Source organism: Eptatretus burgeri, chromosome 14, assembly GCF_056783735.1.
Source record: "Eptatretus burgeri isolate ZD-2024b chromosome 14, Ebu_testis_v1, whole genome shotgun sequence".
In the NCBI taxonomy this organism is placed as follows: Eukaryota; Metazoa; Chordata; class Myxini; order Myxiniformes; family Myxinidae; genus Eptatretus; species Eptatretus burgeri.
The window spans coordinates 42463401-42480225 of NC_140974.1; the positions used below are offsets into that span (position 1 = coordinate 42463401).

The 16825-nt window shown below is 47.8% G+C and overlaps 1 protein-coding gene across 3 annotated transcripts in view; it reads right to left on the reverse strand.

Moving 5' to 3' along the window:
- Positions 1-16825, reverse strand: part of WDR4 (WDR4 tRNA N7-guanosine methyltransferase non-catalytic subunit) — a 32958-nt gene that overhangs the window by 399 nt on the left and 15734 nt on the right. For 2 of the 3 annotated variants that reach the window (XM_085854507.1, XM_085854508.1), the window contains 7 exons: positions 15852-16050; positions 15483-15595; positions 14882-14942; positions 11901-12070; positions 6283-6460; positions 2036-2102; positions 1-210 (listed from right to left, as the gene is read on the reverse strand). The exon at positions 1-210 is cut by the window's left edge and continues 399 nt beyond it. In XM_085854507.1, the coding sequence (XP_085710633.1) occupies positions 1-210; positions 2036-2102; positions 6283-6460; positions 11901-12070; positions 14882-14942; positions 15483-15595; positions 15852-16050 (998 nt within the window). The remainder of the gene's footprint in view (positions 211-2035; positions 2103-6282; positions 6461-11900; positions 12071-14881; positions 14943-15482; positions 15596-15851; positions 16051-16825) is intronic. The other variant, XM_085854509.1, reaches the window with a different exon arrangement.

Genomic DNA, 16825 nt, shown 5'->3' on the forward strand with positions numbered 1-16825 from the left:
CTCCATCTTCAAATCCTGAGTTGGTGTCGTCATTATCCCCCATCCTCTCGTTTGGTGCTTCCTCGTTCTGAATCCAATTTTCCTGCGACGTTGCGGCAGATGATCCTTTGGTTTCCACCTCTCCCAGGCGTTTCCTTTTCTGGTTGAAGTAGGGTAAGGTACAGTCTGACGGTTGCTTGTACAAAGAAGACAGAGCACGAGATGCATGGCCTGAAGGGATGAGAAGAGGTGTGTAGCCATGAGAGGAAAGCTTTATTGCTCTAAGTTCATCAATTGCACAATATTGCAACAATCAATCCACAGACTTTGTCCTGCTCTTTTTAAGATCACATCTCAGCCAACATTTCGTCAGTGTGACAAGACGCATTCACACAACGAGATACAATCAATTGTAAATCTCAGATCTCAACTGTCCAGCAGTTACATTCACTTTTTTTGAATACAGAGTTGAGGCTCATACAAGTACAATGAATGGATCAGGTCATAACAGGACAAAACTAGAGGGGGAGCACTCGGTTGAGTGCAAAACCTCCGCCACCAATACTGCTGGGTCACTCAAGTGAACCTGATATCCTATTCATTCAATTTGATGTCAACAGTGCTCAGAGTTGTAGTTTGCAACTTTCCCTTGTACATACTCAATTCATTCGTCAACAAGATTCCTTGAGACAGAAATTGATTTTACGTGGGTATATCCACCTGAAGTTCCAAAATCAGCCGCAATCATAATTTTGGCATGTTTTTTGTTGGAAATCACTTATAACATGTAGAGATGCAAAAAAAAAAAAAATCGGAATTTTTTTGAAAAAAAATTGCAATTTTTTTTGGGGGGGGGGTTGGAAATCACTTAAAAAATGCAAAAAAAAATTCAAATATATTTCAAATAAAATCGAAATTTTTTTGAAAAAAAAGTAAAAATTTCCAAGTTTTTTTTTTTTTCTCCAACATTTTTTTTTGGGGGGGGGGGGGTTGGAAATCACTGAAAACATGTAGAAATGCAAAAACAGAAATTCGAATTTTTTTCTAAATGGCCGCCATAGTGGCCATATTGCACTTTGGACCAAGTCCAAAATCTAAGGCATTATCCTTGGACCATACCTAATCCCCCCACCAAGTTTCGTCGAAATCCGTCGAGGAGTTTTTCCGTAATACTGTTCACAAACAAACAGACAGGTGAAAACAATAACCTCTGTCCATCTACGATGGCGAGGTAAATTAACAGCAGTGAGAAGTGGACAAGCTATGGGTGTGTGCCAGAATGAAGTGGGGGGGGGGGGGCAGGAGAGATGCATGGATTGAACAAGAAGGGAAATCTGGAAGGAGGATGGGTTGGGGGGGGGGAATTATGGTTTTGGACTGGGGACAATCTGAGATGGTGAACAACTAACTATCTTGAAAACGAGATTGAAGAGGATGTGGAAGTTGGTTCCACATGTGGGAAGAAAGAAGAACTAATGAGTGGAGGTGAGCAGTGATCCTGGATTTAGGTCGTTTCACCAGCAGGGGGTTGATGGTGGATCATGTGTGCCCTGCAGAAACCTGTGGGAGTGTTAGGAGGACGAAGCACGGAAAGAGCAGAGGGTGCAAGACTGGAAAGGAGGTGGTAGAAGACAGAGACCACCGACCTGTCTGATGGTGAAGTGATAAGCTCATATACTCAGCTTCATCGTGGGAGATTCCAATAATCTTGAAGGCCTTGATTTCCACAGCGTCAAGTTGAACAAGCTGTAAGGCAGGGGAACCAGTCCAAAGTAGAGAGCAGTACCCCATCAAGCAATGAAGGCCTTGTAGGTGATTAGTAGTTCAGTTGTGCCAAGGAAAGACTTTTTGTACGATAGAGGATACCCAGTTGGCGACTGGCTTTGGAGGCCAACTTTGAAATGTGTTTTGGCCAAGAAAGATCATGGCTGAAAGTGAGATTCAGGAGTTTTAATGACTGAACTTCCTCAAGTAGATTGGGGAGGGAGGGAGGGAGGTCGGAGGGTTGCCAGATGGTCCTTTCGGAGAGAGATATTTAAAGCCAAGTTACTTTTACCTGTGATGTCTTCCCATTTGTCAAGCACAACCTCCACAAACTGAGATAAGAAATGCTCCTCGATCTCCTGCAGATGGCACAAGGAATGAATGATTCAGCCAAAAATATAAACCAACAGAGTTCATGTTACATTCAAACAGCAGTGATGCGTATGCACACACTTACCCGACCTTTCAGTGAAGGAGGGCACACAGACGTCACAATATACTGAGCGGCCACGTAACTCGAATCGCGGCACGTCGCCCACCGGACGGACAATCCCGTGTGACCCTCTCGGACTAACGCCGGGAACTAGTCACGGGTGGGCCTTTCGGCCTCACCACGATCGTGCCAATCGTCCCCCCGCGTGGGATAGGGTTGCTCGCCAAATTCGACCGACCTAAGTACCCACACGGAGGGTACTCCGGGCGATCGCACCTCGCCGCAGGTCGACTTCGGACACGGGCCACTTTAAGCGACCCGTTCCGTACTATCGGGATAACCGAGCGGTGTTATCGTCAACCTCGACGGTTCGATTAATTATTGGGCGTATTTAGCCCACGACCCACCCTTTACGTGAAGTAAGATGGAGATTCAATAAAGGAAAAGATGAAGCGAAACGGGAGAAACAGTTCAACATAAAGCACATTTATTCCGCGGCAAACGGAAAACACACATATACAATTATACACCAAAAGCAAATGTAAAAATAGAAGAAACACACAATTCTGCACAAAAAGCAAATGTAACAATGCAGATCTACTACCGACTACCGAGCACACGGCAACACTTATACAGTTTTACTTCACAGACGGCGCCGACAACACATATACTCAAAGCAAAAGAAAAAGGGACCACCCTCAACGATGAGGGGAGCAGACGGGCCTGGGGCCGAGACCGCGTCGAGCCTACCCGTCTGGTGATGAGCCGCAAGATGGCGGCGGCGCCCCGACTCCACGGGCCTCGCTGGCACTGCCTGGAAATGGGGTGGGAACGGGGCCCCCTTCTCACACTATCTCAGCGCGGGGGGGAAACAGGAGGGGGTTGTTGATGCTCAGGGGAATGAGGATATCTCGCTGGCTTGGGTCCCGCGACGAGCGTCTCCACCGCGACCTCGGTCGTGTTACCGGCCTCCCCTCTCCGCAGCTCCCCGACTGACACGAGCGCCCTCTCGACTGCCTTCGCCGCCGCCACCACCACTCTCCAACTCTCCACTCTTCTCAGCTCCGTCCAACTGCTTTCTCTGACTCTTCTCTTCTCAACTCTCCTTGACTGACTCAACTACTCCGACTCTTCCCAACTCAACTACTGGCCTCCCGGCGAGCGAACGCGGTCCTTTATAGCCCCCGGGGCTTCGCTCCTTCACCTTCGACCCTTCACCTCTGGCTGGCTCCCCATTGGACAGAGGAAAAGTGGGCGTGAATGATTTTTGATCCGCGAATCTGCATATTGCGATTATACTCCGACACACCTGGAGGCGGGGCCAAATCGCCCCACGCTCGCTGATAGGACGGAACAGAAGTGGGCGTGAATAGTTTTTGATCCGATTTCTTCGGAAAGGCTGGTGTTTTTGCACCCGCTGCTCGGTGCGCGCCCTGCACGAGTCCAGGATCGGCGCCCACAAGCGGCGCGGGAATGGCGGTGATGCGATGGTTGCAAGAGCGAGATGTGACGGCAAGGGTCGTGGCTGTTGTTGTGAAGCGGCGTTGCGGTTGGTGGTTGTTGTGTGATGGCTGTTGAGACGTGGTTGGTGGTGGTTGTGGTGGTAGTAATGGCGGCTGGTCCAAAATAAAGATAGTAAAAGAAAAACGGCTATCTAAAAGGGTTGCAGCCCGAATGAATGACATTTATTCCCTCTAAACAACGGGTTTGGGCCTAACTACACATACACTTACAGAGATATCTCACCTACAGGACCTGAATGGTGGTTTGCGAATTTCGTCAACCACAACAATACTTATCTAACCTTTGGCCTGAGCAAGTCTGTGGGTTACCGATGAGGTGTTCTCACCTATTTCCTGAAAATTGGTGGTGGTGTAGTACTTTGTGCATAGTTATTAAATGGTTGTGCTTTGCTTCCACAATATGTAAATATTGGGGTTATTGTGCAGACATGATGATTCATGCCCCAAATATTTGTCAAAAAGTCTGCATGTTAAGTTGGGGGCATTCTTCCTCAGACATATTGCATGTGTGACACTTTCTGGAAGCTCGTCTTCCTTTCCAACAGTATATGGTATTCATGGTTCAATGAGGGGAGGCTGGAGGGGTTGCCAGATGGTCTCCAACTCTCTGGAAAATCCTCTTTATCTCTTTGCTGATGACTCCACCCTCTGCCGTACCATCTGTCATCCCTCAGACCGGCAAGCAGCAGCTTCTTCGCTCACTGCAGATCTGGGTAAAATCACAAACTGGTCCAACACATGGAATATGTCTTTCAATCCGGACAAATCTCACACTCTATGTCTCTCCGAAAGGACTCTTTGGAATCCCCATCCACTTTCTCAACAATCTCCTGGAAGAAGTCCTTTCTTTCAAGCTTTCCTGGGAAAGCCACATTTCCAACCCAGCCTCCAAAGCCAGCCACCAACTGGGAATCCTCCGTCATGCAAAGTCCTTCCTCAGCCCACTTACAAAGGTTTCATCTGCAGCCTGATGGAGTACTGCTCTCCCCTCTGGGCTGGTACTCCTGTTTCCCACCTTTGTCGGCTTCACGCTGTGGAAACCAAGGCATTTCGGATCATTGGCATCTCCTGCGATGAGCCTGTCTTTGGGCCTCTCACTGCAGGCAGGTCAGTGGTCTTTCTGTCTTCTACCATCTCCTCTCCGGTCTCGCCCCCCCCCCTGCTGTGTCTGCCATTTGTCCCCACCATATTTATGCAGGGCGCTCAAGGTCCACCAACAATCCCCTTCTGGTAAAACTACCAAAATCACGAATCGCTGCTCACCTTCACTCTTTCATTCCTCTTTTTTTTCCCACCTTTGGAATAAACTCCCTCACTCTATTCAATCCCATTCTTCCCTCCAGGTCTTCAAAACAGCTGTTCACCACCACCTCTTATCATCCCCCATCCAAATCCTCGATCTTTTCTACCCCCGTTAATCCACCCCAAACCCACCTCCTTCAAATTCCCTGCTTTCCTTCCTGAAAGTCCCTGCAGTGTCCATCTTGTATACCCCATCCCTCTCCCTTCCACAGATCTCCTAATGTCTCTGTTCCCGACTGTTTTGTCCTTCTCACTCCCACCCTCTTGTCTCATGCCCCCCTTGCTGTGCGTTAGCTCTCATATGAGCCTCGACAAGGTATACAAAAAAAAAATGAAGGCAAACACAAATTGCTTTGGATGCCATTCTTTTCTGTGCTCTACCTCTTGGCACTGATGTCTCTCAACAGAACACTGTCAGACATGGCATTTTTGAGGGAAGCAGAAAGATCATGAATGCAGAACAGTAACATTAGTTCCAAAGACATGTCATTTTTCTGACAAAGACCACCCAAGAGAAGAAAGATACTCCACACATTCGATGGGCAGGCTGCAGCACCATCCCAGTCTACAGATATGGTGGGTGGGGTGGGGGAGTCCCAATGTGTCTTTAAATGCAAGAGAAGTTCCATACATACTCTGACCATCTCACCACTACGCTGAGCTGGTGATTTCTCCAATCTACTTGTGGCCAACTACTGGGATAGAAAGATACAGTATCTGGAGCTCCCAGGCTTCTGAAGCAACTTCAACCATTCTTCAATACACCATCTCAAAGCTGTTCTCCAAGGCTGATTGTCACTTTGCTGCATTCTGAACTGTCCACAGCTCATTACCCTGTGCATGTCCTTCATCTGAAGTGCTATTGATTGTAGCTTCTTAATCTATGATATTGTCACCACTTCACATTTTGTTCCCCTGGTAGTGGTTGGTCGCCTTTCAGTTCTCTTCCGATTTCACTCCACCTCCCCTAACTCTCCCCTGTGCAGTTCTGACACCTCATCCCACTCCCACTGTGACGACCATTATTCAAGAAACCCACACCCTTTTTGCCCTCATAGTCCAAGCTCAATGTTCACCTCCATTCCTTTCTTTGTCTCAGCATATTCTTCCTTCAAGTCTTTAAAGGCTGCTGCCAATCACCACCTTATGGTCTCTTAAACCACTCCTGCTCTTTTCATAATGTGTTGACCCCTCCCCCCCACCTCCTAGCTCAACCCCCAATTCCAAAGCAACCCACTTTTTTTAAAACCCAACAGTCCCACATCCTGAGAAAACACATACCTTCCAGTCAATCCCAAACAGGCGCACCGGGCTGTCATGGTTTGCCTGCAGCACCCAGAGCCTCCCTTTCGGATCAAAGGTCAATGCTAGGACAGCAGCATCAAGTTGTAGAGAATCAATAAAGAGCATTTCAGGAGGATCTCCATTGGATAAGGTGAAAAGCTTCACATGGTTGGCACTGCAGCAAACACATGGGAAATATAAACGTGAATCACAAGGTCATTCAGAAGAATTATTGGAAATGAGAAGAAAAACAAAAACAGATATATATTTTTTAAACTCTTGTTTTGACCTCTGTGACTAAGTCCCTACCACCAGGGACATGAACCAGGGATCAAATCAAAAAAAAGTTGCATATTTCCTGCATCCCCAATCTTGATTACATATACCCTACAAATTCTCATTAAAAATGTGCCTGCAATTGCAATTTTTGTTGCAGTGCTTGACCTTTTAACCAGGCCCCCAAGGGACTGAGTGCACCTTCTTGCCATGTGGTGATCATAACGAGCAAGTTTGAATTTCTGCAAAACCATTTAGGAGGAGATCACCATCAGAGCCGATTACAATATCCCGTTTTTTTTTTTAAAGCGTGGGGATAATTACTATTATAAACATGAGCAGTAATGTCAAATCAATAAAATTTAACCTTTGTTAGCACTGGTCACTTGGATTTAGGTTGAAATGCAGACGTGACACACGAAGTGCAATTCACCCTTCTCACTCTATATCTCCATGAGATTGAGGTCATTAGAAGTGGGTGGTTCCTATTTTCCAGTCTCTTTATCGACTCGGTCAACAACAAAACTCAACTTAGCATTGCAGCCCGAGGGGTGGAAAACAGTTTCCCCAACTCAACACTTGGGTCCATCTCTCCATACCCTTGTTTGCCCCCAAGGCTCACTGCATTATCAGACTATGGCCTTTCCCCTTCAAGACTTGCATCACCACTGAATCACATCAATCCCAATTTCATATTTGTATTTTCACACAATGTCTGAACGTGACCAGGTCGAAAAAGATGTTGAATCATTTTGAATAAACCCTTATAAGAACACTACTTTGGCCTGTGTCATTCAGTGTTCACACTCGAGGCCACCATCTCCTCACCATGTTGCATTCACATACTCCAACTCGCTGATATTCACACTGTTACTATTTTTTTTTTTTTTTGTATACCTTGGTCGAGGCTCGTATGAGAGCTAACACACAACTCACAGCAAGGAGGCATGAGACAAGAGGGGCGGGAGTGGAAGGGACAAAACAGTGGGGAACAGACACATTAGGTGAACTGTGGAAGGGAGAGGGATGGGGATGGGATGGGGAACATGGCGAAGAGAAGATGGACATTTCAGGGACTTTCAGGAAGGAAAGCAGGAGAAATGAAGGAAGTGGGCTTGGGTGGATTATCAGGGGTAGAAAAGATCGAGGATTTGGATGGGGGAAGATAAGAGGTGGTGGTGAACAGCTGTTTTGAAAGCCTGGAGGGAAGAATGGGAAAGAATAGAGTGAGGAAGTTTATTCCAAAGGCGGGAAAAAGAGGAATGAAAGAGTGAAGATGAGCAGTGATTCGTGATTTTGGTAGTTTTACCAGAAGGGGGTTGTTGGCGGACCTTGAGCGCCCTGTGGAAATGTGGTGGGGACAAATCGCAGAGAGAGCAGGGGGCAAGGCTGGAGAGGAGTCGGTAGAAGACAGAAAGACCACCGACCAACCTGCGGTGATTGAGTGAGAGGCCCAAAGACTCAGCTTCATTGCGGGAGATGCCGATGATCTTAAATGCCCTGGTTTCGACAGCGTGAAGCCGAGAAAGGTGGGAGGCAGGAGCACCAGCCCAGAGGGGAGAGCAGTACTCCATCAGGCTACGGACAAAAGCTTTGTAAGTGGTCAGGAGCTCAAGAGGGCCGAGGAAGGACTTAGCACGACGGAGGATTCCCAGTCGGCGACTGGCTTTTGAGGCGAGGTTGGAAATGTGACTTTCCCAGGAAAGGTCATGGCAGATAGTGAGACCTAGAAGCTTGAAAGAAAAGACTTCTTCCAGAGGATTGTTGAGAAAGTGGAAGAGGGGGTTTTGTAAACGGTCCTTTTGAAGAGACATAGTGAGAGTGTGAGATTTGTCTGGATTGAAAGACATGTTCCACGTGTTGGACCAGTTTGTGATTTTATCCAGATCTGCAGTGAGTGAAGAAGCTGCTGCTTGCCGGTCTGAGGGATGATAGATGGTACGGCAGAGGGTGGAGTCGTCGGCAAAGAGAAATAGAGGATTTTCCAGAGAGTCCGAGAGATCATTGATGAAAACCAGAAAAAGAACAGGGCCCAGAACGCTACCTTGAGGAACTCCAGCCTGCACAGGAAGAGGGGATGAAAGAACTCCATTTAGGGCCACACGTTGACTGCGACAGGAGAGGAAGTCTGCGAGCCATGAGTGGAGATGGCCTTGAATACCATGGGAAGAGAGTTTGGTGAGTAGGGCAGGGTGCCAGACTGTGTCAAAAGCACGTGATATGTCCAGGGATACGGCTCGGATTTCCTGTCTGGCATTGAGGACCTCCATCCATTGATGGGAGAGCAGAAGCAGCATATCCAGGGTAGAGTGACCTGGTCTGAAACCAAATTGATGATTGGAAATCAAGCCATTGGAGAAGAGGAAGGATTTCATATCTGAGGCGATGATGGATTCCATCACCTTGCTGATGATTGGGAGAAGGCTGATTGGTCTGTAGTTATAGGGATCTGTTTTTGCACCTTTTTATGCAGGGCAGTGATGTTAGCAGATTTCCAAGCAGATGGCAGATGACCTTGGGCAAATGAGAGGGTGAATAGAACAGAGAGAGGGTGAGCAAGAGCAGAAGAGCAGGCTTTGAGGACACGTGGGCTGATGCCGTCTGGACCGGTTGCAGAATCTGACTCGAGGTTTGAAAGCAAGCTCTCCACCTTGTCAGGAGAAAAGGATACAGAGTCCAGGGACAGTTGGGTGTGACTGGGTAAAGTGGGTAGAGATAGTGATGGGTTTAGGACACAAGATTTAGCTGCAAACACCGAGTTTAGACATTCAGCTTTATCACGTGTGGAATCAGCAGTGCGGCCATTTGAGGTAAGGGAGGGGATGGAGGGGGAACATACACCAGAAACAGGTTTGATTAAACGCCACCAGGATTTTGAGGAGGGAGAGAGGTTTGAGAGTTCAGACTTGAGATGAGAAAGATGTTGTTTTCTGGCTCTCCTGAGGGTAGATACACACTTGTTCCGAGCTTTGTGGAAAGAACTGAGATTGCCCTCAGTTGGGTTTGCTTTCCATGAGGCAAAGGCAAGTTGTTTCAGGACAACTGCCTCGCCACAAGCTTCAGTAAACCAAGGGCGGGAGGAAGGGTAAGACAACTGAACACGAGAGGGGATAAATCTGTGCATGAGGGAGAGCAAGTTTCTTTGAAAGAATTCCCAGGATGAGTTGATGTTTGAGAAAGTAGTGATACGAGACCAGTCTGTAAGTTTGATGGCTGCTCGGAGACCCTGCCAGTCGGCTTGAGTGAAATGCCAGACTCGACGGCGGTGAGGTGGTTCTCTGATAACAGCCAGAGAGATGTCCACTTTAACAAGGACGTGGTCAGAAGAACCAATTGGAGCGAAGGAAGAGCAGCAGATATTGTCAGGGAAATTTGTCAAAATCAGATCCAGAAGAGATGGAGTACCATTTGGTTGAGATCCGGGTCGGGAAGTTGACCGATTGAGTCAGTCCCAATGAGTCGCAGAAAGCTTTTGCTGAGGTGCCATGGCAGGTGAGAGAGGTACCCACACCGAGCCAACTGGCGTGATGACAATTGAAGTCACCACATAAGAGGAAGAGAGAGTTTGGATGAGAAGATAGAAGATGGTCCATGTTTTCGGATAGTGAGGTGTAGATGGAGTCATCACTGTTCGGTGGACGGTACAGTACACATATAAACATGAGGTGGGAGTGGAGGGGAAGCCGAAGCCAGAGGTATTCCTGGGGGTTTGGGGGAGTGAGAGCAGTGCATGGAGAGTGAGGAATAGAGTCTTTGATGAAAAGAGCAACACCTCCACCAGGACGAGGCTCAGGTCTGTCATACCGTAAGAGGGAGTAGCCAGGGAGAGATACTTGGGAGTCAGACACGTCTTGGGAGAGGAAAGTTTCTGTTAGGCAGATAATGTCTGGTTTGTCAGTGAATTCATACACTGTGAATTCATACACTATTCATACACCTGTGCACACTATGCTGCCTTTCTACCAATTACCCTCTCTCCTCACGACCTGATATCATCCATACCTGCCTCCCATGTGAGCCGTCACTAACTTTCGCTCCTGCTACGACCTGTTCTCCACGCCCAGGAATTTCACCCATCGTGGACCCACCTTTCCTTCTCAGCTTGTAGGCCCTACGAAGCCAGTTCATCCCTGATCTCAAAAATAATCTGCCAATCCCCACATGTTTGGTTTTCTTCTGGCATCAGCCTTTCGCTCTTCCAACTCACCTTGAACATCCCAACCTGTCACACATGCACCTTAAATCAGTGAGGCCCCAATACGTGGATTGTTCTTCCCATGTCCTGACATCTTTCACATAATGTATGTGCTTTTTCACATGCCTCTGTTCCTACCTTCTCTCCCTCCAATCAGTTCATTGCACTTCTCCACATTTTTCAGCTTCCCATCTTGTTCCTGTCGTCTCATTCACAAGACACCATATTACCTTTCAATCCTCATTCATTTCACCTTTAAAGTCTTGCATTTCCTTCACAAAAATATGAAAAAGAAGAGGTACTCCCAATCAGAAAAGCAATCGAGCTGAAAACTATAAAAATTGTTGGGCTAATCTGCTAACCAATCCTTAAAGAGACAATCTCTCAAGGTGTTTGACACTCAAAGGGAAAAGGAGTTAGAACATTCAGCGAGGATAAGACAAATAAAAAAAAGGTTGGTTCACGCCTGATCGAGCCGAGTGAGCCGCCCACGCATAGATTGGATGGGAGAAACAGGCTCCAACACACGGGTCTCTGGCTGGCCCAGGTGAACTTGGTGTCCCCAGACTCCCTCGACCATTTCCTCCTCCTTCCTGTAAGTGGGGGTTGGGGTCGGAGGGGAGTCCAAGGAACCCTGGTGACACTCTGACAAGGAGTTCTGGCGGAAGTGGAACAGCACACACGCTTCTCACTCTCCCAGTTATCAGCTCAAACTCAAAGACCTCACCCAAGAGGGTCCCAGCTCTCAACTGAACTATCCCTTCAGAACCTTGGTTCAAAAACCGTCCCTTGTATGGACATCATCAGGCACGTCCATTAGTTGCTCGGCTCAAGTACACCATCGATTGGCCCAATTAAAAAGATAACCATTGGTTATGAGATTGGTGAGGAGAAAGGAAAGGTTAGTTATCAAATAAATAAATGAGAAAGCACATTTAAGTGAAAAAAAAAAAAACACAAGGGATGGAGGAGGGGACAAGTATCCTTCCATTCCTTTGTATTTTTGTGGTTTACAATGCACATGCTAGTATGACATAAATAATCAGCTAATTAACCCTCTATCCCCCCCTCCCAAATAGTCAATTTTCATTACAATATAGTACGTGTGCTAATCACAGTATTTGATAAAAGCAACACTACGCACCCTTCGCAGGCAACAGCGAGTCTGTCCCCCAGGGAAGAATGCACTACAGAGGTAACAATATCGGTGTGCTTTGCTGCTTCACTGCTGCCTTGACTATCGGTAGTCGAGCCCAATGTGAACACACACAACTCCTTGCAAGTGGTAATGTCCCAGAGCCTCAACGTGCCATCCTGCATGCAGGAAACAATTAGAAACTAATACAACTATCTTGGTGCAAAAACAACATAATGACGAGCAATGGTCCTACAAAGGCAATTTTAAAATGACAGTTGGTTTTGCACGGTGAGAAGCAATTGAGCCCACACTATACAAGATAATGGATGTACTGCTCCATCCAGAGCTGAAGCAGGGAGAGGGTGGAGAACAAAGATGCAAAGACCAAGGGGGAACAAGAAATTCCTCCTGAGTTGTCCCGGTGAGTGAAGAGAAAAGAAGAAGAAGAAGAAAAAATTCTCATTAAAAATAAAAAAACGTGGCATAACTGGTCCCCACAGTACCCTGGGAGGTGAGGTCATTTCCCCAAAGCTCAGTGGCTGTTTGTCCAACGTCAAATTTGGTGTCGTCTATGAGTGTGTGGGTAATTTGCGTTCCACTCTTCCACGAGTCTTAGGCCCGATATCGATACCAATAAGTGTGTGTTTTTCATAAAGTATAACAGTCTCTGGTAACTCCCCTACCCCCACTACCCCACCCCACTCTCTTTGTCCCATTCTCGCTCCACCCCCTCCTAATACAGTGCAGCATCTTCCCACACCTCTCTCCCCTCTGAACGTATCCGAATGGTGGTTATCTCCGCACAGAACTGGACGGTGGTTATATCCGGACAAATCCTCCCCTCACGCTGCCTTGCCTTGCCTTGCGCTCCCCTCGCCCTACCCTCACGCTGCCCTCCCCTGCATTTCTGCACCCCTCCTCGCTCCCCCCTCCTTAATCACTCCCCCACCCCACCTAAATCCCCCCCCTCATTGCTCCTCCTCCCTCCTCTCCTCTTCTCTCTCCCTCCCCTCCCCTTAATATTGTTACGGCTGTGGAAATTCGCAAACCACCATTCAGGACCCATAGGTGAGATATCTCTGTTGCATGTGTAGTTAGCCCAAACCCGTTGTATAGAGGGAATTTATGTGATCCATTCGGGCTGCGACGCTTTGGTTAACCATTTTTCTGTTCTACCTTAATTTTGAACCAACCACGTCTCAACTGCCATCACACAACAACCACCTTAACCACCACGCCAGCCATCGTCACCAACTACAACCATGACCTTTACCTTCACAACTCAATCCCACAAACATCGCATAACCACCATTCCCAACGGCACCATAACCATCAACCCACACCACCGAAAATCCTCCACCTCTCTCCTTCAACGGCCATTCCCGCTCTACCTGTGAACACTGAACGTCGGGCTGTCTCGGGCCCGTTCCGCGATTGATGCCGAGCGACGAGCGCAAATAGCAGCCTTTCCAAGGGAAAATTCGGATCAAAAATGCTACACGCCCACTTCTCCTCCGTCCAATTAGCGAGCGCGGGGCGGCCTGGCCCCACCTCCAGGCGCGTGTGTGAAGTCGATTATATGCAAATTCTAGGATCAGGGGAGATTCACGCCCCCGCTTCCTCCGACCAATGGGCGAGCGTGGCTCCGCCCCCGAGGTCAATCTGATCCGAATATTTGCATATTGGCTGCTTCTGCCAGCCTATAAGAAGGCGAGCACAAGGTGAATTAAGTAAGTTGGGTTCTGGAGTCGCCGAGAGAGTTTTGGAAAAGAGTCGGGTCGGTCGGGTGAGGAGAGTGCGGAACGGAGAAGAGTCGCGGTGGAACTGCAGACAAGGAAGCTCGGGTCCGAGGCGAGAAGGATGGCGGTCGGCGACGAGGTCGCGGTGTGGGATCACTCGTCTCGGGACCCAAGCCAGCCAGCCTCTCCCCTCCCCCAAAGCATCAACAATCTCCCTTTCCCCCATGCTGAGATAGTGCAAAAGGAGGCCCCGTTCCCCCCCCCCCCACCCCACACGTCGTGCCAACGAAACCCGCCAAGGAGCACGAGTCGGGGCACAGCCGCGCGGCCACATTTGCAGCTCGCCCGCCAACGAGTCACGAGGACGCGGGTAGGACCCCCCCCCCCTCGTCTCGCGGACCTGGCCGCTCCTCCAGGTCACGCGCACATTTGGCCTGCAGGCCTTTCTGCCCCCTTGTCTATGAGGGTGGCTTCTTTTCTTTGCTTTTGTGTAAATGCGTGTTGGCGCCATCTGTAAAGTTTAACTGCATAAGCGTTGCCGTGTGTGCGCGAAGTCGGTATTAACTCTGCGTCGTTTTTTTGTTTTAATTGCTATATGTGCATTTTGACTGTATGGCTGTATATACGTGCTCTCTGTGTGTCGCGTAATAAAGTGCTTGCATTTTGAACTGTGCCCATTTCGCTTTGTCTTTTCTCCATTGACTCTCCATCCTGCTTCACGTAAAGGGTTCGTAGCGGGTGCAAGATCCCGGTAATTAATCTGAACCGTCCAGGTCGACGATAACACCGCTCGGTTATCCCGATAGTACGGAACGGGCCGCCCAAGCGGCTCGTGTCCGGAGTCGACCTGCGGCAAGGTACGATCGCCCAGTTTACCATCCGCGTGGGTACTTAGGTAGGTCGAGTTTGGCGAACAACCCTATCCTACGCGGATGGCCGATTGGCACGATTGTGGTGAGGTCGAAAGGCCCACCCGCGACTGGCTCCAGGCGATAGTTCCCGGAGGGTCACGACTGAATTGTCCGTCCGGTGGGCGACGTGCCGCGATCCGAATTACGTGGCCGTCCGCACGCGAATTCGCAACAATATTCCCATCAGCAAAGCGACGGGTTGTATTTGATCGTAAATAAATAACACAAAGTAGTCGCACACTCAGGCAGTGAGGAAAACAGCCAATGTAAATAAGGAAATAAAGGCTGAGACTTGTGGACAGGCTTTTCAGTTAACCGATTTAGCGAACACGCTCACCCCAGATCCTGTAACGAGCCATTTGGGATGGTTGGAAAGCACGAGCACTCGACTGACGAACCTGGAAGAAACCAGTCCACCAGTAAACATGACTGCCTTGCACACTGCACACAAAACCAAAAGTTCAATGCAGCTGTTGTGGTCTATACTTGTACACTAATCATAAAAAACGACTTTTTTTTAGAAACTGCTATGATAAGAACAGGTATGATCATTTATCTCCATATTGTAGCCATATTATGATCGCACCTCCTCGTGGGTACTGTCGTTAAAACCACGTTCCACAAAACACTGATGGGACTTACCAGTGCGACCACAAGCGAGTTGAATGGTGAACTTGCCGGTGTGAACAAAAATCTCCCCGTTTGTCGTCAAATCAAATAATCTTATCTCATGAAAGTCTAAGTTTGCTTGAAGTTTCAAGAACATGAAACAATTGACCATTCCAGGTTTAATAAACATTGTTATAAAGTTTTATACTACGGTGCATTCTTGAGAAGAGCAAGAGACAGCAGATACCGAAACCCAGCACGCAACCTGTGGACGATGCGGCCATGATAAAGAATGGACAAAGAAGTGATCAAAAGATGGCCAGCCTTACTGTTTGTGACCGAGGCAATATCCCAAGATGTCATGTGGCTTGAGAGAGTTGCTCACACGCACTTTTTCATCCCGATCAGCAGTCAGGAGCAGCTTTCCATCAACAGAGAAAGCCTTCACAAAACGGAGAATAGTCACAGGAGGGACTGATGTGCAGGGTAATCCGATAAATTCAAAGGTACACAGGCATGCACTACAGATACATCACAAACCTAAGAATTTGCTACCAAGATTATGCATTGCCGATACAACATCAACAAATTATCTGGTGCCATAAAACAGAGTTCCCACATTCCCAGAGTTTGTATTTTAATCTGTGCAAAGGGAGTTGTGAGTTGGGGGGGAGAGGAAATGAGTCAGAGACCCTCACAATGTCCAGAAGCATGGAAACGTGCCCGAGTTTCAACATTTTCACAGTTGTGATTTGTGGGATGCGGGGAGGCGAATAGTTATGGAGATTGCAAATTTGAGGTATATCATATGCAAAGACGTCTCCGGATTTATCTGCCACCCAGAGTTGCGCGTGTGAGGGGTGAAATGTCAGGGATGTACACTTCCGTCCAACTGACCTACAACAGAAGACAAATGCAACCAGTTATACAAAAAAATAAGACATTAATGAAGCATCGAACAAAACGTTAAGTGAACATTTCCCAAAATGGCATAATGGTTCGGGCTGTGATAAAAGATCAAAGAATGAAACCGTACAGGAACATCTCATCACATGTGAAATGGCCCCAATTACTTTATACGCATTACAATGCAGGAACACCAAGCCCTTGGTCTCCTCCATTTTACTCATTGAAGGTTCAGGTGTTAATGAAAATGAGAAATTTGAAACTTTTTAACCAGCCAAATCGATAATCACAGTTGAATCGTTGACACCAAAATGGTGGTCTAGTATTTACAGCAACACTGGAACCTGTGTAAAAATGTCCAGCAACCATGTTACCAAGTATACAACTCTATCTCATGAATCCTCAAATGCTCAGTAAGGATCATCAATTGATTTCAGCCATCAAAAGAGGTCCAGTCTCAGACTTGTAGGCCTCACCATCGGCTGTGAATCACCTGGGTTTGACCATGTAGCAGCAAAGCTGGATCTAAAGCCAGCCACTGCATAGACATCTTTAGTCGTTCTGAGCTATTCCTCGACATGGAACACACTGCTCTCCGATCCCCCATGGAGTGGTAGCCCAGAATCACATCACCCTGAATTCAGTGGAATCTAAAGCCCTCAGCATTAATGGAATCTCACACGGTGAGGCTGAAGCACAATGTCTGTTGGTCTTTCACATTTTTTTGGTCACCTCTCCAGTGGTTTTGCTCCTGCTCTCTCAGGGA